General features: G+C 55.1%; 2 protein-coding genes across 2 annotated transcripts in view; one reads left to right on the top strand and one right to left on the bottom strand.

The window, feature by feature from the left end:
• ANGEL1 (angel homolog 1) overlaps positions 1 to 1985 on the top strand; it is a 31262-nt gene extending 29277 nt beyond the window's left edge. The window contains exon 11 of the mRNA XM_025391580.1: positions 941 to 1985. The gene's annotated coding sequence lies outside the window, so the exon portion shown is untranslated. The remainder of the gene's footprint in view (positions 1 to 940) is intronic.
• On the bottom strand, positions 701 to 22175 carry VASH1 (vasohibin 1). Its single transcript, XM_025391581.1, has 7 exons — positions 20939 to 22175; positions 13648 to 13736; positions 12440 to 12496; positions 10482 to 10556; positions 7400 to 7781; positions 5645 to 5757; positions 701 to 4770 (listed from the first exon to the last, which is right to left on the bottom strand). The coding sequence occupies exons 1-7, from the start codon at positions 21245 to 21247 to the stop codon at positions 4698 to 4700; spliced, it is 1098 nt and encodes a 365-aa protein (XP_025247366.1). The 5' UTR covers positions 21248 to 22175; the 3' UTR covers positions 701 to 4697.
• Between the last annotated feature and the right edge of the window lie 2843 nt (positions 22176 to 25018).

Genomic DNA, 25018 nt, shown 5'->3' with positions numbered 1-25018 from the left:
GTGGGGACTGGCTGGGATGAAAAGTAAGAAATACACTTTCCTCTCTCACAGGTCTGGGTTTTACCCTTAAGCTGAATGAAAGGAGAGCAGAGACAAGGGCAGGAAGGGTTATGGGTGAAATATGCTGTGAAATCTAAAAGATATTTTCTGTGCGCGTCTGGTTTCAACTGTTAGGGCTTGTCTGAAAGTGTGGGAAGAGGTCCAGAGCTGGAGGGACAACAGAGAGGAAGAACAGGGGTTGGTGGATGGGACCCGTAAGTGTTTTCCACACCATGGGTCTGGATGTCAATAGTGATGAGAAGGTTGCTATGGTTTCCTGAGCTACACTCATCTCCCAGGAGAACACGCCCCATTTCTCCTTTGCTCCTGATGGACTGCTGTGGACTGAGACCAGAAGAGCAGGGTCCCGGAATACATCCCGGGAGCTGACTTGAGGCTCTGGAGGCCAGGCCCACTGTGTGAAGAGAAGGAGAAAGCGCTGCTCACAGATCAGGGTTAACAAGGCCCGAGTGGTTTCAGCAGGCTGAAAAAGTCTGGGACCCAGAAGTTTAATCACAACTGCAGGGGCTGGGAGGTTTCCTGTTGCCTGGCTTCAGGCTCACCTCAGGTCAGGCTCTTCCCAGAGCCAATGGGGCTAATGCCGCTGGGCTGGGGGAGGGCTCCGGCCCCAGCCCCAAAGGAAAGGAGACAAGGCCTACTGGTTGTGGTTTCTGCCCAGTCCACACAGCAGGAGCTGGGGAGACTTTATTCATTTCAGGGGAAAGTGACAACAGGAATGAGAGAAGTGTGAAAGTGAAAGGAAGGGGCAATACTAAGATGAGAACAGCCTGAACAAAGTCTAGTACAACACTGCAGCCATCCAGAGCTTGAGGGAGCGGGGAGGTCCATCACCACCAGGCCTTGTGGGCCAAGCACACCCACGTTTCTTCTCTCTTGTCAGATGTGATGAAAATGGGAAACTTGGGACTCTGGAGCACCAAGATGGAGCGAGACGGTCAATACTGATGGACTTGCAGCTAGCACCATGGCAGCCTGCCTGGTCTGGGGAAGCTGGCAGGAGGCGATGGTACCTGGTGGGGGCAGACTGTCCACCTCCCACTCCTTCAGAGGACTGTTTCCTGCCCTTCGCGCCATCATCACGTTGGGCCCGGCACTCATGTCCCTGCACTTGGAGTGAGCCCAGGGACACAGGGCAGACACTGGGCCTGCAGATGTTGCTGCAGCTGAGCCAGAAAACATTCCAGGCAGGAAAAGCAGGCGCACACATTCACACAGGCCTCTGGGCACTCCACCAGCCAGAATGAGACCGACTCCTTGACCTGGGAAGTCAAGTCCCAGCGGGAAGGGCTGGAAATCACACGTGGTCAACTTCTCAGCTCTCTCTGCTCCCCAAACCCTGGCCCTAGGCTTGCTTTGTCATCACATCCCAAGGCCAGAGGGCTGCTGCTGTCCCCAACTTGGCCCTGCCAGAAGAGGGATAGGGGTGGCTGGCATGATGGGTGAGGGGAGCATGAGAATGTGCAGAGGCCTTGGAGGGAGAGGACTGGCAGTTACGACAGGAAGGCTCTCTATACCTGGCTCCCCAGTGTTCTGCCCCTGGCACTCAGCACAAGGAGCCGGCTTTGGGGAGACTTTGCAATCACCCCCCCAATCCTGGTCCATTTTCCCCAGGTTGCTTTCTTAGAACTCACCTTGACCCCTCCTCAGCCAGCAGCCCCCACCTCCAGGGGCAAAGGAGCTGGAAGGCAGTCCTGAACTGGTGGGAGCTGGGGTCCCATCAGCTAGGCCCCGTCCCTCACAGGAAGTGAGATGAGGTGATACCATGGATGGTGACTAAGGCCCCAAAGTCCCTGCCTCTCTGCCTCCCCAGAAACCTCACAGCCAGGCCAGCCCCCGGAGCAGAGCCTGTGTAAACACGCCCAGGAGGGGAGGAGGGGTTGCTACATATGAGAAACAGTTAAAAATAAATTAAAAAAGCACCACTATGTCCTGTGCTGGTCTCCACAGCCCCAAGTCTCAGCTCAGGAAGGGTGAGTGCTGGGGGATTATCAGCTGGGGCTCGGCTCCCTCCCCTGCAGACAGCAAGCAGGTAAGAGCTTCATTTTGCTGTTTTCTCCATGGAGGGCTCTGGGAAAGGATCCTGTAAGTTGGAACCTCCAAAGACTCCAGAACCACGAGTGGCTCCCTCTCATATCTACTCCCCTCAAACCCTGTCGTTCCCGGGAAGCTCCCAGAGGTGGCTGAGGCCACGCCCCTGCTCATGAACGGCAGCATCCAGACCCGGAAAGGACCTAGTTTCAGCCTGGCACCTCCCAAGGTGAGCCATCTCTTCTTAGGCATAGTGGGAACATGGAGACCACACCACCCCCACTCCCTGAAAGCTGGGATGGGATGGTGAGTCAGGGGTCACCATGTGCCTATTATTAGTCTGGCTGGAGTTAGGCACCTCCCAGGGCTCACTGACCCCAGGAGGAACTTGGGGAGGCAAGGGACTGACCAGCTGGCCTCCCAGGGTGCCTCTGGCCGGGCCATGCTGGATCTGGCTCTGGGTCAAGCACTGCTGGTTTGAAGAGCTGCCAGCCTGTGGCGCCTTCCCTGACAGGCACTCTCATCAGCAAAGGCATCCCTGGCTCTGCCTTCCCTTCCTCTTTCTTTGCTTCGAAGGCACCAGCCGTCTCCCTGGCAGGCCGAGAGCTACACTGTCTGTACTCCACACCACCCCCGCTGCTGACCCAGCAACTCCAAAGGGCCTCTGGTTTGTCCCGCTCTGGGAGGGGACTCAGTGGCTTTTCCTTCTCCTCAGCTGCAAGGATCCTCCCCTGGCCCAGCCCAGCTCTGGAGAACAGGACTTTCCTACACCCCACCTCAAAGCATCTTGGTGGACTTCTCCCCAGCACGAGCTCTCTCTACTTCAGGGATTGCAAACTGGCATCCTCTTTTGCCAGTATTGGGTTTTTAAGTTTTTTTGGAAGTGATCACCAGCATTTAAAAATTCTATTTCACATAAAAAGTCAGAATTCTGGCCTCTGACAAAGCAGACAATCTGGCAACACGGGGCTGGCACTGTAAGAACAGCTGAGCAGCTGTGTCCCCTTTAACGGGGTGTGCCCTCTTCAGGTAGCCATAGTCCCCATGCAGCCCTGCAGCTCTCCTTCTCACCATTTGCTGGCCCTGTTGTCGTTGGAGTTTACAATCCTAGTTCTGATCTTCCTTATGTAGCCCCCCAGCCCTTCTGCAGCCTTACTGGCAGCTGCCCCTAGCAGACTTACAGCCTCTCAGTAAAACAACAAAACCTTAATGGTCATCTCATCCATTTACACTTCCATAACCCGAACCCTTTCTACCTTTCTACGCCTCCTGACAGCCATCTAGTCCTTGCTGTAGGCAACCCATTACTCCTCAAGCAGCCTGATCCTAAACTCTCCCCCACATCCCTTTCTCACTTGCATCCCCCAGTTCCCAGCTGTCCCTCCTCAGTGGCTGCACTGCACCCTTTCCCTGCACCTCCTTGTTGCTTAAGCCACCAGTACCTACCCCCGGCTCTGCCAACCTCTCTGCATCCTCTCACTTTCCCACCAGGTATCTCATGCTGACGGGCAGGCTGGGGACAACCCCAGGTGCCTAGGTTCTTCCCTTCCAGGGCCCTGATGCCCTGCCACAAGTGACTGGCCTAGCCATCATTGCAACCCCAAGCCAAGATGGGCTGTTAAAGGATGCAAGGCAGGCCTGGGACACAAGCATCCTAGTCTGGTCTTGATTTCCCCAGCAGGGGCTCCTGGCACTGCCAGGGGAAAAGACCCAGGCCCAAGCATCCCACCCCATCAATCCATGCCCAGCCACAGCTCCTGGACTGGTGCCCAGGGTCTGCTCAACTCCCATAGCCATGCTGGCCTCAGTGCCATTCTGGGTCCTCCACCAAGCCCAGACCCTCTGCAGGGAGCCCGTGGGCTACAGTAACAGGCAGAGCTGGGACTGAGCAAGTAGACTCGGTTAGGCCCTGGGAACTTTCTGCTCAGAGGTCCTTCCCTGGGCTCTCCTATCACCCCTCCTCTGCCCACACAGCACTGCCCATGGGGACCTCCAGGGCCTGAAGGCTCTCCTAGGCCACGAGCTCATGCTCTTGGGGCAGATGTGGCCTGTGCCAAGCTCCTGGTTAATGGAACAAACCTTTCTCAGGAGGACTCCTACCCTACTTCCCTTTCCCTGGGTCAAGATTCTGCCAGGGCAGGCAGAACTGGAGAAACATCCCCACCCCACCCCCACCCCCACCATAGGCCTGGAAAGGCTGGGAAATTTCCCACTGATAGGATGCCCTGAACTCCCAGAGAGAAGCCAGGGGCAGAGGCACCAGCAGAACCAGCAATCTCCCTCACCTGGCTCCATGGCACATGGATCTCCTAAGCACTGGCCTTCCCACCATCAGCAGATCCATCTGGACTGCTTTCCCCAAATACCTTAAACTTCAGTTGTAGAGTTAAAAACTCCAAATAAAATACTAACGGCCTCTAGGCCCAAAGTTAGGGAGCTTGGCTCAGTGGGAGCGGGAGCAGCTTGGGGGGCTGAGCTGGAACACACTCTTGCTGCAGCCTCTTGCCCTGCCTTGTCACAGCCCTGCCTTCCCCCATGCATGAGGCTGGTTCCAGCAGGTGGATCCTGACCCCTAGGAGTGGGTGGGGCCTGGGGTGCCGGCATCTGCCTCAGACCCGGATCTGGTACCCATTGAGGTCTGGCATGGCTTTGGGCTCGGAAGGCTTCTTGTCACCAGAGGGCCTGTGGGGAGGAAGAGAGCAGAGCGGGAGGAGAGTGAGTGGTCTGTTAGGGAGACGGAGTTGGGGAGCCAGCAGCGGCTGCCTGGTGGCTTCCCAGCCACATTCTCCAAGCAGCCCTCCAGCGCACAGCACAGCGCATGTGGAAGTGTGTTTTTGGACGCCCTGGTCTGCCTGTGCTGTCTGAATGTGGCCCTGGCTCGCTCTCACAGGCTTGCTCTCTGCTGGAGGCTGGCTAATCTGGCTGCAGTTGGTAAGTAACAGCTTAAAGTATAAATCTCTCTGAGGGGAATCTGTCATCTACAAAAGCCTCTTAGATAAAAGTCACAGATGATGGATATTTTGGTGCCAGAGGTCTGCTTAGTACCCCACCCCTGAATTCATACCAGAGAGGTGACTCCTGAATGACAATTGTATTTAAAGCAGGAGTCAGAGTGATGTGTAGGAGCTGAAATCAGAGGAGGAGAGCTGGTATTTCAATGGCTTGTTCTTGCTACCTAGATACAGACAAAAACCAGACTCTTGGGTGGGGGGCAAAGTTATGTTCAAAGCCATCTAATATCCAGGCCTTCTCCCATGGCATTCCTGGGAGGCTCACTGCCTGACAGGGCCCCATCCTTTCCACCTTTTCTCTCACATAACCCATGCTCAGACTAGTGGGCTAGCAGAGTTTGGTTTCTCCGGGGAAGTGAAACTGCCTTGCTGTGGGAAATGTCAATACACAAACCCCTAAACCCACCATCCCAAGTCACCTCCCTTGGGTGGGAGCAAAAAAGAGAGAAGGGTGGGAAAGAGGTACAAAAAAAGAGGGATACACATGATGAGAAGAAAGGGAAAAAACCCTCTTTGGACCCACCCAGGCATGATCCCTCTCTCACCGTCTTTCGCTGCGGCTGTTCCTGCGGTGGGGGCTGGACTGGGCCCGCTGCGGGGAAGAAACATCCTTCTTCCGGTCCTTGGTAGGAGAGGGAGGGCCCGTCCCTTTGCCAATCTAGGTGCACAGGAGGAAGCAACAGCATCACTCCAGGGCTGCCCTGGAGCCCAACCTCCCCTTCCAGGAGCCACAGGTCCCTGGAGGCTGCCTTGGGGAAGGCCCAGGGAACCTCAATCATGGTTCTGCCCTGTCTGGATCTTTCCCAACCTATTTCCCAGGCACTAAAGCTGCCAGGGCAGGAGTTTCTCCATGGGGCTGTCCAATCCCTGTGGGCCCTTGAAGGCAGAGTGGAAGTGGGGGAAGTCACTGAGATACCATAATATTGCAAAAAGTCCCCAACAAAGGCCAGGTAAATGTGCCAGTTGTGGGAGCAGCCCATGCTGAACTTAGGGCTGAGATCCCACTCACCCCAAGGGTGATGCTGGTTATTTCCCGCCATTGAGAAGTCAGACTGGTAGGTCTAGCTCTGCTTAAGAAAAAAATGAGAAAAACAAAGGAGTCATCCTTTATGTGGCACCATCAGCTTGACTTGAGTTTTCAAAACACAGGAGCGCTGGAGAGGGGCAAGAAACAGGGGAGTGTTTAGCACTGAATAGACTGGGAATCCATCGCAGCTCTAAACACTAGGTAACTATTGGCTCTCATCTCTAGATCCAATCTGATGCCTTGAAGACACCATAGCAAACTGAGCAGCAAGAGCCAGGGTGCTGGGGGACCCAGAGGTAGGTGGGGAGCAGCAGCTCTCTAATGCAGGGTTGGCTGTAGCCTGCCTCTGCCCTAGGGGAAGGCCCTGTCACCCCAGGAGATCTCGGCCTAGGGCTGGCAATGGCTAGGGCAGCTGTAGCTCTTACAAATCCCTGCCAGGACACCTGCAGGCACCTGCAACACATCTGGCTTCCCCATCAGGAGGCTGAGCTCCAGTCCGATCTGCCTCTCACTGCCTGTGAGCAAGACTCTGAGCTTCCAACCCTGAAAATGGAGCTACCACCTACCACCCGCTGTCAAGAGAAGCAGTGCACTTGGCAGTGCAGAGGTCGGTGGTTGAGGAGGAGGCTCCAGGCTGCCTGGAGGCGCAGTCACAGTGCAGCAGTGACTGAGCTATGGGGATACCCAGCAGGGGGCCCTGGCAGCTCCAGGAGAACCGAGGCAGAGGTCAGAATTCTGCCTGCTGAAAGGCTCTAGGGCTCAACAGCTCAGCCCAGCTGTTTTGGATACAACAGCCCCCAGCCCACTCCCCATCGCCTCCTGCTCAAGTGTGGATGGGAAAAGGAAGAAGGAACACCGCCCTCATTGTCTTCCACATGGTCTGACTTCCCTTTCTTCTGAGCTTCCCCTAGTCCTTTAATGGTTGCTAGGGTTGGGGGGCAGAGTCAGGATGCCTTACAGGAGGAGCGGGGAGGCTGCCCATCACAGCACCCGACCACACCCTCCAGACAGGCGGTGATTCCCCACCAATGACCTTGACTGCAAAGTCCCCTTCTCCATGTGCCCAACACCTACCACCATCCAAACCCAGCCCACCCACCTCCTCCCTCCGCAGCCGTCCGGGTCTGCCCTCCCCAGGGGACCACCTGAACGATATGGACCACTAAGCAAGGCCCCAGCACCCCAGTCCTCCGAGAAGTTCCCCAGTCCTCTCAATCCTACATCGCCTCTGCTGGGGCAGGGGAGGGGGCGAGGGCGTGGAAGGCGGGCCGACCTTGAGCCGCATGTCGCGGGCGTGGCGCTCCAGCTCCTTGCGGAAGTCATCGCGGCCCAGGCGCTCCACGTCCAGCACCGAGTGCTTCCACTCGATCTGCTCCACGCTGTGCGGGTCGTGCGACACGCTCTGGCCCAGCTTCACCTTTTTGAGCACGTGCCAGCAGCGACCATAGGCGGCCTCGAAGTCCAGCACGAGCTCGCTGAGCGTGCGGAAGGCGGGCGGCTTGTACATCAGGTCCTCGCGCCGGCTCATGCCCAGCGCGCCGTAGCGGCCCGCGAAGTTCACCCCCAGCACGATGTGGCGGAAGTAGTTCCCTGAGAAGTAGGTCTTGAAGCTGATGGGGAAGCGCTCCAGGGTGGGCATGCTGTTGGTGAGGTAACTGGCCGGTGCCCCGCTAAGGAAAGAGCCGGGAGAAGCACGGGCCAGCACAGCGGGAGGGACTGGGACCGAGAGCCACGGGGTCCAGGCACCGCCTGCCTTGGGGTGCAGACACCCGCCCTGCTTATCTCCACACACCTGACGTCTCCTCCTGGTATTCCTGCCATCTAGCATTGAGCCTGGTATCCAGCAGGAGTTCAAAATAAAGGGAACCTCGAATAGGCACTGGACTTCCAGGGATTTGTGGCCACCGCTCTAAAGTCAAGCAGGGCTGGTGCCACACTGCAGGGCTTTTCAGAGCCTGGTGGCCCAAGGTCGGAGGAGAGGCCTTGCCTCTCCTGCCCCACTCCCTCGTCCTCCATCCCCCACCTCCGCACACACGCAGGCCGCAGACACGGCCTCTGGGTTTTGTTTCTCCTTCACACGTGGACTTCCTCACAGATGCAGGCAGTTCTGTTCAGTCACCCTTCTCTTACCCCCGCCCTGTCCTCTCCCCATATCCACATGCACCCCTGCCTCTGGCCCTTCAAATACAATCAGGTGCTCTCCTGAGGCCCAGGAGGTGCCTCCAAGCCACCCCCAGCCCACTCCCGCCTCCTACACCTCTGCCCCACCTGCTCACCTCTCCAGTCCCCGGGGCCTCCCACCTGAGTTTCTCACACCCGCCTTTCCCCTGCCCGCCAAAGCTGGCTCCCCCTCAGGCCTGAAACTGAGCCTGCGCCACCGTCCACCGCCTCCTTGGCACTTACCACGACCAGCGTTACCACTTCTTTTTCCTTACTTATTTTGTCTCCTCCACTAGAGCACAGGGCCCTTGTCTGTCATGTTCTTCAGGGCCCAGCATCAAGCGGGGCACACAACAGTTACTCAATGAAAGTTCTTGAACAAATGGGTAGAAGGAGATGAATGGATAGAAGCATGCAGCAGACACCATGTCCAGCGCTGTGCTGTGTCTCACGGCACCGGCTCAGCCCATTGTCCTAACAACTCTACACACTGCCACTATCCCTCTTTGCAGAAGAGGCCTCCCAGGCTCAGAGATGTTAAGGAACTTGCTTGGGGGTCACACAGTGAGTAAGTGGCCCAGCCACGACTGAAGTCCAGGTCAGCCTGACCTCAAAGTCTGTGCTGAGACATTATGCCACCGTCCCTCCAGCGCTACCGTCATTCCACCAATGCTTACTGAGCCTGACTCCTTGTAAGTGACCAAGGATACAGCGATGAGAAACACACAGCCCTGCCCTGCAGAGGCTCAGAGTGCAGTGAGGACAAGACGTGAGAACCACTGAGCGTGATGTGCCTGAGGGAACTGTGGGGACACTGAGAAGGAGCCCCTCACCCAGATAGGGGCTGTTCCCATTTTCTTCCTGCCCACAAGCCACCAGGTGACCCCTGAAAGGCTTCGAGACCATAGGACCCTGCCTGGAGTGACTCGTGTGTGTGCTCCTGGGGAAGGGGACCAGTCTCTCTCCTATGAGGGTGGGAGCCTCCACTTTGGTGTGTGGTCCCTGAGGAAGTGAACGTGAAGACATGAAGGCGGCACTGGCCGCAGCCTGAAGTTCTTGGGTGGCCGCAGACTCATCCTAGCAAAGAACCCTATAAACAGGGCAAGGCTGTCGGGCTCCTGAAATGGGCCTGCCCTGTTAGCAAATGCCTGCCGTAGTGGAGTTCCCTCCGGGACCTCTGCGGAAAGGGCACCCGCAGCCTCTTTGTGTGAACTTCAGGCAGGCATGTCTGTAGGGCGTGGGGATGGACCCCTGGATCACAGTCTTCCCAGGACCTGTCCTCAGAAGGAACTCCTGTTCCATCAGGCCCCCTCCCTCTCACCCTCTTGGCTCCCACCTAATCTGTGCGCCTCTGCAGTGCTGAGCCCAGTGGGCTGCCTACCCCAGAGGTGCAGGCAAAATGTTGAAAAAGCTGGTAAAGAATATGGTCAGGGTGGGAAGAGATGAAACAGAATTGACCTTGAGTTGGTGAAGCTGACTAACAGGTGCACAGGAGTTCATGATGTTCTATGTTTCACGTGTATTTATGACATTTTTAATAATCAAATGACAGAAGAAAAGGTAGGGCTCAGGCACTGACCAGTCAGGATGCAGAGCCAGCCATCAACACTTCCTGCTCTCCCGCTGCTTACTGTGGGGCTGGGGAGGGCAGCCTCTCCTGGTGGCTGCTCTGTCTCCACGGCTACCCTGGTGACTCAGCTACAGGCCCCACTTCTGCCCTTTGGATTGGAGGCGGAGGTGTGACTGGAAAACCTTGTGGGGTTTTTTAGAGGCAGTTTTGCTTTAATATCTCGTCCAGAAATCAACATGTTCTGGAAATGCCAACATCTGGGCATTCCAACTGTGCCTCCCAGACTGTATGGTTCTCGGAAATGGTACAACAGCCTTTGTGAGACACTGTGCCCTGATTTGGGGTTCAGAAAACAGGGTCCCTGTGTCCACGTGACTCAAAAAAGAGCTGCCCAGTAAGCCTGGGAAGATAGCAACTGAGAGGTGGGGTACTGGGCCCCCGGGACTCCTCCATTTTGTGGGGGGCTCTTCCACTTTAGGGGGGGCTTCTCCATCTTGGGGCCAACCAGATGACTGCATATGGGCGAGCCCTGGAGCCCATTCAACCTCCCCCACCCTCACTTTCGGGGCAGGAAGCTGAGGCCCAGAGAAGCCCGGACCCCTCCCCTCCAGGCGAGGAAGGATACATTCCCAGGATCACGGCTTCCAGGCATTTGATTGGCAGGGCCTCTTTGGTCATTTCCTTGGCCAGGTCCATCAGCCTGTGGGAAAGGGAGGCAGGGCAGTAAGGATAGCGCCTCCAGCCCCTTCCAGGGGAGTGTGAGAAGGAGGGGGCAGGGTGGACTAGAAATGCTAGAAGGACAGAGGCTGCCCCCTAGGCTGCTCTCAGCTCAGGCCCAGCACCTCCCTCCACACTCCCAACAGAAGTCTGGAGCCTGAGGGGGTGGGAAAGAGGCGGCCACTGCTGACAGAAAGGAGGTCCACTCTCCCTCCTCTTCCCTCCTTTCACTTCCACTTCCCACGCATGGCTCTTGCTCCAAAGAGCTTCGGGGGAGGGCAGCAGAAGTTGGGGGCAGGACCTTGACCGCTACCAGGCTGGGGCCTTCTGCGAGGTAGTGTGGGGAGGAGGGACGTCAGCATTGATCTCCTCCCTTCTGAAGCACAGTGGACACTCCTGACCTAACCATGGCTTCTCCCAAGAGCTTGTTAATTGACTGTAACTGCCTCCCCGCAGCTGCCTGGGCCTGGATGTGGGATCTTAGGCAGATAGTTGCGTGCTGACTTCCGGATCTGCTCCTGAACTTGGAATTCAGGCCATTTTAAGACAGCCTTTCCCTGAGGCCTGGTTCCTCCCTCTGTCCCCAGCCTGGGGATTCAGCCTGGCCACTGGCTTTGCTCGTGAGGGCACCTGGACTCCTCTATGCCAAGTAAGGCTGGAGTGGGCCCCCAGCACACAGCAGCCACTGGCCAACAAGAGCAAAGCTTTGGGGATAGGGAGGGTGGACTCCACCCAGGGCCTTGGAGAAGGCGTAATTAAGTAATTTTGCTAATAAGCCATTTGAATACATTTTCACAAAGAAGCAAACACAGATTATATGTGGGGCAAGATGTAAAATTCACATTAAATGTTTTTTTTTTTTTTTTTTGAGACAGAGTCTCCCCTGTCACCCAGGCTGGAGTGCGGTGGCATGATCTCGGCTCATGGCAACCTCTGCCTCTTGGGTTCAAACGATTCTCCTGCCTCAGCCTCCCAAGTAGCTGGGATTACAGGTGCCCGCCACCATGCCCAGCTAATTTTTGTATTTTCAGTAGAGAAGGGGTTTCACCATGTTGGCCAGGCTGGTCTCAAACTCCTGACCTCGTGATCTGCCTGCCTTGGACTCCCAAAGTGCTGGGATTACAAGTGTGAGCCACCGTGCCTGGCCAAGTCACATGAATTTTTAAAGCCCAGGGGTCTTAAGCCTGTGGGCATCTTTGGGCTGAGCCCCTAGACTCAGCTGTGGCATTCACTCTTCACTCTCCTCTGCCCTTGGGGCTTCATGGGCAGAAACTTTCGTGGAGAAGTGAATTCAGGCAGGGGGCTACGCACAGGGTGGCAGGATGGGAAGTGACAGATGCAACATTCTCTCCAGGGAGCTCCCTGTTCTCAGACCCTGGGCCTTCTACTCAATGCCCAGAAAAGAGTCCAGGGAGTAAGGCAAATGGGGTGACCATGCAAGTACCGTGCAGTGGGGACCAGCAAGGGGGACCAGCAATGGGGAGTGCAGCAGCTGCAGAACAGAGAAGGGGGAGGGCTCTCTCCTGCAAGGTCCACCTCTCACTAAAAAACAAAAGATCTGAGGCTCACCTACAGTCCACCTAGGACCACCCTCTCTCCTGGCCAAGGCAAGAGCTGGGGGCGGGCTCTCTCCCACTCTCTAGCTCAGCATGGACCTGGGATTTCCTTTTCATCAAGGCAGCCCTGGCTGTTCATTTCCTCTTTATGACATCCTTAAGGCCCCACGGTGGCACCTGCTCCCAAAGGCTGGCTTCCTTCCAGAGAGTCCCTGACTGCCCCATAAACTTCCACTCCAAGGCTCACTACAGGGCTTTCAAGAGGCTCCAAGCCAGCCCTGGGGCAGAGGACTGGCCTCCCCACACTTACCCTGTCAGAGGTCTGCTCTTCTTAATTTCAAAGAACTGTGTCCCTGTGTGATTGTACCTGCGGGCGTGGGTTAAGGGCTTCCTAGCTTGGCCTGAAGGAGGTTGACCCTCTCTCCCTGCCTATCCCCAAGCTCAAGAGCCAAGTCTTCTGCAGGGGACATGGGGGCACAGCATGAATGCTTCTCCCCACCTCACGCCCCCTTCTCTTTCCCTCTCCCTCACCCTCCTTGGCTTTCTCCCTTGTTTTCCCCTGGCTTTCTCCCTTGTTCTCCCCTGGCTTCCCTTCTTAGGACAAGAGACACGGAGCAGGCGGCCGGTCTGGTGAGGGCCAGAAAGAGGCTGTGGCTGGGAACAGCTCCCTGCAGCACTTCATCTTCCAACCAGCTGAGAAGTCACAGGAACTGAGAGGAGGCTAGGGTAGGGGATCTAACTCCGCCTTTAATTGCTCCTGAGCCAGCCACCTGCCTCACTGGACCAGTTTCCCCACTGGCATAGTGAGGAGCTGGACCCGATTTGCAGTCATTGGCCTGGCTTCCCCCAACCCAGGATCCATGCCTAGCTCTCCCATCTCTGATCTCTGCAGCCAGAAGCCTGGGAGACAGGACCCAGAACACACAGCTCGGGGGCAGGGTGCAGGGGCTGGAGGGCCCAGAGCAGGGACACAGGGGAATCTGGACCCAGGGGAGCCCAGCTCTTCCCCTGCTGGCCTCCTGCCAGGGAAGAAAAAGGAGAAGAACCAGGAGAAAATTCTAGGATTCCGAAGTTACCTCCTGGAGCCTAAAATCCTTTTTCTCCGCCATTTTCCTCTTTATTCAAAACCAGACTTTCAAAAGCCCCAAGGCAGCTCCCTCTTTCCCTCTCTGCTAGGGCTGGGTGGACAACAGAGCAGGAGATCTATCTAGACTTGGCCACCCCACCAGCAAGTCGCTCGGGACCCATTTCCCTCTCTTTACCCCGTCATATGGCAGAAGCGGGAGGTGAGTGGCAAGAGAGTGCGGAGTGGGCCCTGCACTCATCAGACAAAATTCCTCCGACATCCAGGAGGGACATGGGACATGTCCCACAGCAGCAGGGACCACAGAGATGCCATGTGAATGGCAGCCCTGGCATTGTGGAATGAGTGGCTCTGCTGATACCTCTTCAGCTCTGTCTGGAAATGCCCACCACAACGGCCAGAAGGTGGCCATGACCCTTGACCAGAGAGGATACTGCAGCTCCCTGATGTAGCGCTGCACAGCTTCCAGGCGCTCAGGGACAGGTGTAGACGGCTGGAACGTAGGCACACTCGGTATGGGGATCTGGGGACAGAGAAAAAGCTCCGGTCACAAGAAGAGGCTCACCCTGGAGCTTCCAGTCCACCAAACCACCTACGACTGGCCTCAGAGGCACCCCACCCTGGGGAGGCGCAGCTTCCCCTCCCTCCCACTTGAGCTTCCTTTCTTGGCACCCCCTCGTTGGAAGACTCTTGCCAGGGCCCCAGCCCAGCTGTTCCTTCCCTCCTGGGACTTAACAGCATTTCTCATTTGGAGCATATGTTGATATTCCAATTTTATGCTTCTTTAATAATTTTAGAAAAACTTAGGTAAATTCACTGACTGTTTTAAATTTTAAATATTCATTAGTTTCAAGACTTAAGAATATAATATTGGGGTTAAGTTCTTTTAGGTTTGAAGTTTGCTCTGGTTCAAGTGCCGGATCAAAGTTGGTGTATCCGGGGTCCCATCCTCTCAGGTGGTGCCCTAGGCTTGGGGAGTGGTCCCGAGGGGGGTGAGCATCCTTAGTAGGGGGTATGACCCACCCAGTATTATGGGCATATGTGCCAGGCCTCCCAGAGCACCACCCTGAACCGTCAAGGAGTCAGTCAGCGGTAGCAGGCCAGAAGGACATATTTTGGAACAGGTCTAGATGTAGCTCTGTTGCTGGGGCCTGCACAGGGGGCCTGGGTCCTCCTTCAAGTCTTCCCTTTCCTGCCAGCTCCACATCTAAGCAGTACAGGTTTCCAGGTACCCAGCCAGTCTTCCTCCCCAGAATGCACTTTCCAGCACCCAGCCCAGAAATGGCGGAGGAGAGAACAGGCAGAGCTTCCCAATGCCTGGGAGCCCGGAGGCTGCTGGGGTAAGGTCAGGAACAGCTGACCCCCAGGCTTCCTTCAGCCTCCAGTCTCCAGAAAAGAGACCATTATGCCAGTGTGGGCCCCTCTCCAGCCAGGGGAGCCTGAATCCGGAGGTTTGGCTACAAGAAGTCGGTGAGGCCGAGGAGGCCAAGAGATACCTCAGCTAGAGTCCTCTGAGGTTTCAGAACAGACTTCCTTGGGTAGAAGAACCAGACTTCCAAGGACAAGGCCCACCCCTCAGAGCTCCCCCTTGGCCACCAGCACAGTAGCTATAAGGCTCCCCACATAGAGAGGTCCCACCCCCTGCCCCCAAGCCTCCACCTGGCCCTCCAAGGCCAGACTGAGCCTCCCCACAAGGGAAGGGGGTAGGGCTGTGTAGGGAGGGAAGGATGAAGCTCTTCTCCTCCTTTCCTTGGGAGGCTCTCGAGTGGTGGAGATGCCAGCCCAGCTTTTTAAATAATGTGACTGCAGGGGCTGGAGCTCTGACAAGGAGGGAAGTGACACTCCAGTTATCACTGCACACTCATGTCTGGGGTGCTGCTGATGGCACAGGCACACGGGACAGTGTCTGACAGACACCTCCTCACTGTAAGGGGTGGAGATGCAGAAGGGAAGGGGCCCTGGTCCAGAGCCACAGTGTCGCCTGCACTTCCTAGCCCTCCCTCCCGTCTGTCTTCTCCTTCCTGTCTGGGCAGTCCCTAGCAACCGCACTGGCTGCCCTGGCTCCTGAGCCACTGACACCTCTGTCTGGAGGGAGCCATTTCCCTTTCCCATTGCTCCCCCTCCCCAAATTGGCACCACCACTTACAGTCACCAGCAGGATAAAAGCCTGGGGTGGGGGGCTCCCCCTCTTCCTGTCTGGCCACCCTGTGCCAAATGGGCCCCAGGGCCTGGCCTCCCCATGTCAAGCATACAGGGGTGGGGAGGTGGAAGAGGAATTAGAGGAATTACTTAGCAATTTACTTTAAATAGCATGGCACATCCACCCAGTCACCTGGTCTCTGCAGGCGGCAGCCCCTGCCAGGCAGGGAAGCAGGCAGATCATCCCCGCGCACAAGTGAGGATCCAGTGACCTTGAGGAGCTTGGGATAAAGACTGTAATACGCCCTCCCACAAGAAGCTGCAAACAGGGAGCTGCAGTCCCAGGACTGGATCATTCACCCAGAGCCAGGCCTGGGCCGGGGCCAGGCAGTACCCACGAGAGCACTGGCACCGGCTGTTCAGACAAAGGACCCAGGAGCTGGCTGCTCTGGGAGAAGGAAAGGTCAAGAAAATACCTGGGGGTTCAGAGGCAGGACCTTAAGGCCACCCTCCCCGAGGCTAGCTCTTTGACTCAAGTCACCCCACTGCAGGCAGCACCGACACCTTTTTTTCTAAATGTTCATTACCCACATAGACTCGTTCACTCAAACACAAATAAGAAAGATTCTGTATATGCAAACGATTGGGCCCACTTTAGGACTTGCCCCTCACCCCAACCTCCGAAACAGGAAACAGAAGTCGGGAAATACTTCCTCACTGTTGAGGGGTGGGGAGGGAACCTACAAGTGGGGCATGGTGGGGGAGTGGTAAAGCCACCAGATCTCCCCAGGGAGCACTCCTTCTCCACAGCCAAGGTCAAGGACTCCCCCGGCCCCAGGAACCCCTACAGTCCTGAGTTCTACTGAGACAGTCTCACTGGAGGGGTCTATTTCAGTCTAGCACGATGAGGCCTAGGGGAGGTGTGGAGAGCTTGCGACTGGATGTGTGTGCCGAAAAAGTGTGTCCTAGAGGGCAATAGGGCTGAGTCTCCAACTAGATCGTCACTGTGGATATTCAGCTCTGCCATTTACAGTCATGACTTTATTTATTTATTATATATTTTTTGAGACAGAGTCTTGCTCTGTCACCCAGGCTAGAGCACAGTGGCGTGACCTTGGCTCACTGCAACCTTCATCTCCCAGGTTCAAGTGATTCTCCTGCCTCAGCCTCCCGAGTAGCTGGGATCACAGGCGTGCGCGACCACACTCAGCTAATTTTTGTATTTTTAGTAGAGACGGGGTTTCACCATGTTGGCCAGACTGGTCTCAAACTCCTGACCTCAAGTGGTCTGCCCGTCTCAGCCTCCCAAAGTGCTGGGATGACAGGCGTGAGCCACTGCGCCCAGCCCAGTCGTGACTTCAGTGCCTCAGGCACTTCATTTATAAAGCGGGCACCAACACAGAATCAGCCTTACAGTGCAAATGAGATGCTGCAGGTCGAGGTCTTAGAGCAGGGTCTGGCACATAGCACAGACTTAATTCCTGTTCGCTGTCATCATTATCAGTGTGTCCCGAAGATATCAGTCCGCACATGCTGATCGCGGCAGTTTCCCTTTTAGAGGAGATGTCCAGGCTGGGTGTAGTAGCTCATGCCTGTCATCCCAGCACTTCGGGAGGCTGAGGCGGGAGGATCACTTGAGCCTAGGAGTTTGAGACCAGTCTGGGCAATATAGCGAGACCCCACCTCAACAAAAAGATAAAAAAAATTAGCCAGGCATAGTAGGGCACACCTGTAGCCCCAGCTACTCTGGAGGCTGAGGTGGGACTATCACTTGAGCCCAGAAGGTAGAGGCTGCTGTAAGCCATGACTGTGCCACTGCATTCCATCCTGGTGACCAAGCAAGACCCTGTCTCATAAATAAACAAAAGGAAAGCACTCTGGAGTCATCATAAATAGCTAGAGGAGATGTCCAAATTCCCATTCTGCAGGAGCTCTGCGGCCTGAGCCATAAAAGACCTTCAGCAGCTGGGTCTGGGGTCAGTGGTCACTAAGCTTTTAAAGGTGGTGGAAGCCTGAAACCTGAAGGAGAGACTCTTATCAAGGAGCCTAAGCTGTTGCTGGATGTGGGATCTTTCTAGAAATTGTTGCCCTATAACATACTGGCATCATCCCTGTAATTACAGGCTGCTTCTCCAACGCGCTAGTGGGGTGTTGATGAACACTCACTCCTTGCTCCATTACTGGGTATCTATTAGAGGCACCTAATGAAGCATCACATGCTTTGCATCGTTAATTCCTCTAACATCCTCTTGATGGGCATTGCTATTAGCTCCATTTCACAGGAGGAAACTGAGGCACAAGAAGGTTGCCTGTCTCCCTCACATAAACAGTTATGGGAGATCAAGGATTTGAACAAGGTGGCTTTGACTCCAGAGTGCTCTCCTTTTATGACACCACCCTGCAGGGGTCCCAGACTCAACCACGTGCAGGGGCCAGGCAGGTAACATACACAGGGCAGGCGGGCCTGGTAGGTGAGTGGTGGAGATGGTGGCAAGATGGGGGAGTAGGACCCACTCCCCAGCCCCAGCTGACAGCTGCTTCGTGGGACTGCAGATTCCCATGTGTTCCCAAGTCGTCTTACTTTCTGAAAAGATGCCAAAAATCTGGATCTTTATGTGTGAAATCTCCCAATTTTAAATTTCGGCTCAAGTGGCCTTTTAAAGCATTGTACAGTCCCAACAAAACACTTCTTGAGCCCCAAACTGTGTAGCCGCTCTAGGGAATGCCCCTGTGCCAGCTCCAGTGGCATGGCCCCTAGGGATGGTAAGGACGGGGTCAGCCCACCCTGCCACTGGCACCCTGGCACCCAGGCGCCCAACCCATGCTGCTTCTCTCCAAGGCCTGCTGGACTCCACTGCACTCTCAGACTCGAAGGGCACCTTTCTTTTTTATTTTTTTTTTGAGACGGAGTCTCGCTCTGTCGCCCAGGCTAGAGTGTAGTGGCGCGATCTCGGCTCACTGCAAGCTCCGCCTCCCGGGTTCACGCCATTCTCCTGCCTCAGCCTCCCGAGCAGCTGGGACCACAGGCGCCCATCACCGCACCCGGCTAATATTTTGAAGTCTTTAGTAGACACGGGGTTTCACCATGTTAGCCAAGATGGTCTCGATCCCCCGACCTCGTGATCTGCCCACCTTGGCCTCCCAAAGTGCTGGGATTACAGGCGTGAGCCACCGCGCCCGGCCTCTAAGGGCACCTTTCTACTCAGGGCCCAGGTAGAGGGACCTCATGCAGACTCATGCGGTTTATCTGAGATCTGTGGTTTGAAGAGGGGGAAATTCAAATTTTCCCAAACCTCTCACAAAATTCCTTCCACTCTAGGGGTGGAAGTCTAGGGGTCCGTCACAACACAGCCCCCACCCCTAGACTTCCTTCATCCATGTCCTTCCTGTACATGAGGACTGAAGATGACAAGATGACATTATAAACCAGTTACTAGTGAGCTCACTGAACTTTTTTTTTAGTTCCCAGGAGTGGTGACAGTTCTATTCAGCAGGGAACTATTCACACTCTTTTATGGTATGATTTAGATATAAGCCATCTGGAGAGCTGCCCAGCGTTTTCAGGTAGGAGCAGGGTGTGACTCTGGCCTCATCGGGACAACCGATCTGAGCAAAACCTAGTCCTCCCGCTTGATAAAGGACATGAGTAAAGGTGATGGACATCTGGCTGGGCGTGGTGACTCACACCTGTAATCTTGAGCATGGTGGCTCATGCCTGTAATCCCAGCACCTTGGGAGGCTGAGGTGGGTGGATCATCTGAGATCAGGAGTTTGAGACCAGCCCGGCCAACATGGTGAAACCCCGTCTCTACCAAAAATACAAAAATTAGCCGGGCATGGTAGTGGGTGCCTATAATCCCAGCTACTTAGGAGGCTGAGGCAGGAGAATCACTTGAACCCGGGAGATGGAGTTGAGGTTGCAGTGAGCAAGATCGTGCCACTGCACTCCAGCCTGGTGGAGAGAGTGAGACTCCGCCTCAAAAAAAAAAAAAAAAAAAAAGGTAACGGATATCCAATAACCAGGTAATGGTTGGGGCTTTACAGTTTGTCAAATACTTTAACACACAGTCTCTCATTTCATCTTCCCCACAATCAACCTCATTTTATTGATAAGAAAATTGCATCTCAATTAGGTGAAAGGGGCCATATAGATAAGCAGGTGGCCCCTACCAATGTCAGTATCCTTTGATGCAATACTTTCACTTTCAGAATCTTTCCCAAGGAAATAATCAGAGATGGACCCCAAAAATCACATTTTAGAATGTTCACCACAGTATTCATTTTAGGAATAAAACTGGAAACAACATCCAACTATAGGGGATTAGCTAAATAAATGGTAAGTCAGTGCAGAGCGCATTTATGCGGCCATTCCAAATCAATCTACATTTTGTTTCCCCTGGAAACATTAGGCAGTATTTTAACCTTCAACCTTTGATTCTCTTTTTCCCAGAAGACACTTTGTGATGACTGTACCGATAACTTGGTAAAAACAAAACGGGCCACTTGTCCTCATGTCTAATTCACACTAACTTTCATTCCTCCTACCCTCTTCCTTCCGACCTGGGCAGGCAGGGCTAGGCACTGGGCTCTGAGCTCAGTCCAAAGGGCTCTTTTTTGGAGATTTCAGGCCTCTGCATTTGGCAAAGTGCCTCCTAGTCTTGATCATGTTTTTTTTTTTTCCTTTCTTTTCTTTTCTTTCTTTTTTTTTTTTTTTTTAAATATCAGGCATGTATTTCCATACAGCAGCGTACAGCTCAGCAACTCTCAAATACCCTTTCATTCAGCAAACACACACACAAGTGCCTGTTCTGTGCCAGGCACACAGGAGGCCTTGGGAAGACAAAGATGAATGAGATACAGCCTCTGCTTTCATTGGTGACACAACTGAAGGATAGCTGTCATGGAGGAGGAGTTACAGCCAACACAGAAAAATTATTACATTGTATGCTTCTCCATAAGACCTCTTCTAATGTCCTTGAATCTAGTGTCCAACAGAGAAGAGGACCTGGACACCTCCCTCCACCCCCCCCCTTCTCCTGAACACCTGAAGTTGAATCTCAGTTCTGCCACTTACTGGCTGTGGGGCCTTGAGTTCCTACTTGAGTTTTCAGCTTTCTCATCTGTACAATGGGAACCCAAATTGCACTTAACGTCACAAGGCTGTTGGGAGAATTCAGTGACATAATGCACAAAAATATTTTCTCAACATATGAAGCCCTGCATCTCCTTAGTCATTCATTACATGTGTCTGCTCACAGTTCTCTAGCTTGGCAAGTGTCATCAAGCAAATGAGACGTCAAGCCATCCTAGTGTGTTTGTTAGTTCCATCTGCTGCTGTCCCCTCCTGTAAAACATGGGCATTTTAAAAGACAGCGGAGAGGACCTCCTGGAGACAGGTATGTGAACCTCCCTCTTATAATGGTGGTGAGAGAAAGTTCTCTGGGACAGGTATGATTTCTCTGCATTTTAAATATCTTACCGAGTCAGTGGTCCCCTGCCCTGTGGGAGGACAGTGTGGCTTTACTCTTAGCCCCAAGGTCACTAAAACCCTAGACTGTGCTATCACCCCCGACCCCCAAGCCTCACCTTGGGCAGGTCTGTGGCCCCACGGATCCGTTGCGCCACCTTCTCTCCATCGGGGTGGATCTTGGCCACGTGTTTCCACATCCTTTCCCAGGTGGCCTCATCCACAGGTAGCCCACCCCGGTTGACAAAGAAGGGGACCCCTCCGTCTCGCAGGTCCTCTTCCCCTTCCTCTTCTGGCTCCTCATCTCTCTGGGCTGAGGCTCCTTGGCTGGTCTCCAAACGCCTGACCCCAGAGGGGGCGGTGGTCACAGCGGATGTTGGAGTGGCACCGCTGCTGCCACCCCCAACCACCTTCTTCCCCCCTGGCATCCCTAAATCCTCGAGGGCGTGGTGGAGGCGGGAAAACAGGTGGCTCACAAGAGGCCTCCCACACACCAGCTGCAGAGATAACACATGGCCAGAGTGCAAGGCGCCTTTAAGAAATCAGGGCGTGGCTCCTGTACAATAAACTACTACTTGATAAAAAAAATCAGTGCAATAAGGTGAAGTGGGGTCCGAGGGGGTGGGTTGTCTGGGGTCAGCCTTGGAGGCCTTGTTCTGTTTGAAAAATGGGACAAAGAGAACACACCCCACCTTGGCAGCCGTCACAAAGCACCCCCATCTAACTGCGAGAACAATGACGGGCAGCAGTGAGGGCTGGCAGAGCGGAGAAAAGTCGAAGGGAAACTGAGGCCAGACAGCTCGGACCAGCGGCTGCAGAAAGGACAGAGTCAAGGCACCGGTGCCCACTGGGCGCCCTGGGTCTCAGTTTCGGAGGGAACAAAACCCCCTACACAACTCTCGCACGCTCACATCTGCGCGCGCCCCAGTAGAGACCGAGGCAACTCCCGGCCGCGCGAGCTCCGAACCAGGACCCCCGGGCGGGAGAGCAGCGCTGGGGGACGATTTCTCCGACGCGACGAGACAGTCCGGGAGCCAAGACTCGCAGCTGGCGGGGCGCGGGGAGGGGGCGCGCGCCGACGCGCACATTCCACGCCCGCGGCCAACTCCCCTTACAAAGTGGGCTTTGTCTGGGCCCCCTGTCCCCGCGTCCCCAGAAACAGCGGCAGAGTCCCCAGAAAGGGAGCGGGCGCGGCGGGGAGGCGAAGGCTGCGAGCGCCGAGGCCCAGCGGGTCCCCAGCCGGCCGCGTCTCAGCGGGAGGACCGCGAGCACCTGGCGCCGCGCTGCACCAGCCGAGCCATCGCAGGGCACGGGGCCCGCGGCTCAGCGGGACCAGCTCGGGCGGCTCGCAGGGGCCAGGCTGAGGTCACCGAGCGGCGGGCTCCGGCCGCGGGGTCGCTGCCTGGCACTGGCTGCAGCATGGGCGGTGGCGCGGCCGGGGCGGGCGGAGGATGCTCCGTGGCTGTTCGCTTGGGCTGCCGCTGCCCTGGCTGAGGGTGGAGGAAGGACCGCGGGGCGGGGACCGCAAGCCCGGAGGCTCGCGCAGCCTCGGCCGGCGGATGTAGCTGGAGGCGAGTGACGAAGCCGGGCGAGCGCGCGCTGCGCTGGTGCCTGGGGAGCAGTCTGCCAACGCGGAGCCAGCCAACGCGGAGCCCACCAGCCGATCGCGGCTCGGCGAAGCTGGGGCCGCCGCTGCTGCAGCCCCGCCGCCCCTGGGCCCTGCTGCCGCCGACCGCGTCCCCTACCCGCCAGCCGCCCACCCGGCTCGACTCCGGCCCGCGCCGCGCATGCGCTCCGTCCCCCCCTTAAAGGGCCAGCGCCTTCGCGCCCCGTCCTCCGCCCCCCGCAGCGGTCCCTTTGGCCCAAGTTACCCCAAGGACGCCGGTGGGCATTCGCTCCCACCTTACCCAGCTGTCAGGGCACCGCGAAGCCGGTGCGAAGCTGCGGAGGAAGTTTTCAACGTGCCAAACGGAGCGCAAACTCCATGGAGATTCCTAGTGCAGAAGGAATTCCTGCGGTCGGGAATTACTTGAAAAGGATTCCTCGCAGGGGCGCTCAGCGGGTAGGACCGAGAGCACTGGCCTGGAAGACTGGGATTCTAGACCGGATTCAGTGCCTGTGTTGCTTTGGGACGTTCAGTTCCCTTCCCTCTGTAGGCCTCAGTTTCCCCATATCTCAGCCGAGTTGGTCACAGTGAGTGAGTGCAGAGTCCCTCCCAGCGCGCACAGTTCTTACAGGAGTACATCTAGGGATTGAGACAGGAGGGTCACTACCTCTAGAAACGAAAAGGATAAAAGTCACCCTGTTTTATCCGATTGCCTGCACTGGTGGGAATGGGGTGCGCAGAGCTCGCCCCTAGACCGTCTGCCTAGACCGGGCTTTGGACGCTCCGGACCCCGCGGACCAGGGTGGGACCGCGACGTGGGCATGGGAGGCAATGCTTGGGGAGGGTCGGCTGGCCTAGAGGAAGGTGAAAGTACAACCGGCTGTGGTGGGTGGCCCCTGAGCATTGGACACTGAACGTACCCTCCGCCTCCCTCATGCCATAGAGTTGTAAACCGTGGGAAAGGCACTATCTCTAGGCTAAGCCAAGAACTTTAGGAAAAGACAGCTGAGTGTGTGCTTTAAGACGCTCTGCCTCTCCCCAACCTGTAGTTAGCATGAATCACAGTCTTGTGGGAGAATACAGATTCCTTGGCCTTAGCGGGCAGATTCAGATTCCTTAGTTGTGGAGTCATTGCATTTCTTGACAAGCTGAGGTTACTACACAAGGGCTGGGTTAAAGGCCTTAGAGAGTCCCCAGGGCCTCAGTGGTTTCACATCTGTTCCCTAAAGCTGTTCCTGGTCTCTGAACTCTCTGGGTACCTCCTGTGCTCCTGTAGCAACCTCTTACCACCTCCAGGGTCAGAAACCAAGTGTTATCAGTGATGGGAAGGATCACAATACTCCAAGAAAGTTAATTCAGCCTGGATCTTCTTAAACTCACTGAAGCAAGAAGACTCCAAGCATAGAAAAGTCACTAGGGATCAACAACTGTCACCCTGTATTGTAGAAACCAAGTCTCAGAGGGTAATTTCCCAAAACTCACACAGCTAGTAAGTGGCAGAGCTAGAATGTGAACAGAAGTCTTACTTCTTCAGACACTTGTTTTTCACTGTATACATTGCTTCTTGTGTTAGCCAAGTGGTGCTGGTTTTAAAATTGGCTTGCATGCTCTTGACCATTCTTTTCAAAAGATGATATCTAATTCCTTTCCTCCTGAATGTGGAATGTACCTGGTGACTGGTTTCTAATGAATAGAATGTGATGGAAGTGAAGCTGTATGACTCTTAAGACTAGGTCATAAAAAGGAGACAGCTTCTTGGTTTCTCAGAAGAAACCAGCCAGCATGTTTTGAAGAAGCCCAAGCCACGTGGTGAGGCCACATGAGGGTGTTCTGGCTGACAACTGCTGCTGGGCTCTCAACCAACAGCCAGAGCCAATCACCAGATTGTGGTGAACTGAGACTTCAGATCTTTTCAGTCCTCAGCCTTTGAGTCTTAGAGTTTAGGTCCCAGACATGGAGCAGAGAACAGCCAGCCCTGCTGTGCCCTGTCTGACTTTCTCTCCCACAGAAATTGAGAAAGGATAAGTGACTATTCTTGTTTTAAGCTGCTAAGTTTTGGACTAACTTGTTACGCAGCATTAGATAATACCGTGTGTTTTCTGAAATGACAAATACAATAGATGTAGGGTATTCATTCAAAGAGTGAGTACTCATAGAACATCTTCTATGTGTTTGGCTCTGTACTGCGCACTGGAGAAGCAGTGGTGAATAAGAGGGACGTGGCCTTTGCCCTAGTTGGACTTCTGGTCTACTAGTGGAGGAGATAGTTAAGCATGATTTCCATAAGGTGCTCTGCCAGAGGGTTATTCAGGAAGCTGTGGGAGGGAGTGCATACCCAGAGAAACTTCTCAGTCAGGTAGGGAACTGGGAAAAGAAGAAATGAGTTGGGTACAAGGTCAGCATGGACTAGGCTAGAGAATTTTCTGGCATGTGTGCATAGAAGTGGAAGAGGATATGTGTCAGGCAAGGGGGCTTGCAAATAGATTAGAAAATGGTGAAACTGGAAAGAGATGTGTATAACCCAGTCTTATCTAAGCCAAAAGCCCAGAGAGAACAAGTAACTTACCTGGTACGGCACAGCTTGTGAACTGGT

The sequence above is a fragment of the Theropithecus gelada genome, chromosome 7b (genome assembly GCF_003255815.1).
Source record: "Theropithecus gelada isolate Dixy chromosome 7b, Tgel_1.0, whole genome shotgun sequence".
Lineage (NCBI taxonomy): Eukaryota > Metazoa > Chordata > Mammalia > Primates > Cercopithecidae > Theropithecus > Theropithecus gelada.
Note: the sequence above shows the minus strand (reverse complement) of the source record. Positions and strands in the feature narration are given on the sequence as shown.

Coding starts and splice junctions, on each gene's coding strand:
- VASH1 (XM_025391581.1), bottom strand. CDS start 21,247: ATGCCAGGGGGGAAGAAGGTGGTTGGGGGTGGCAGCAGCGGTGCCACT. Junction 12,497..13,647: donor CGCTACATCAGGGAGCTGCA/GTATCCTCTCTG, acceptor CCACGCCCGCAG/GTACAATCACACAGGGACAC. Junction 4,771..5,644: donor AACAGCCGCAGCGAAAGACG/GTGAGAGAGGGA, acceptor TCCTCCCCACAG/GCCCTCTGGTGACAAGAAGC.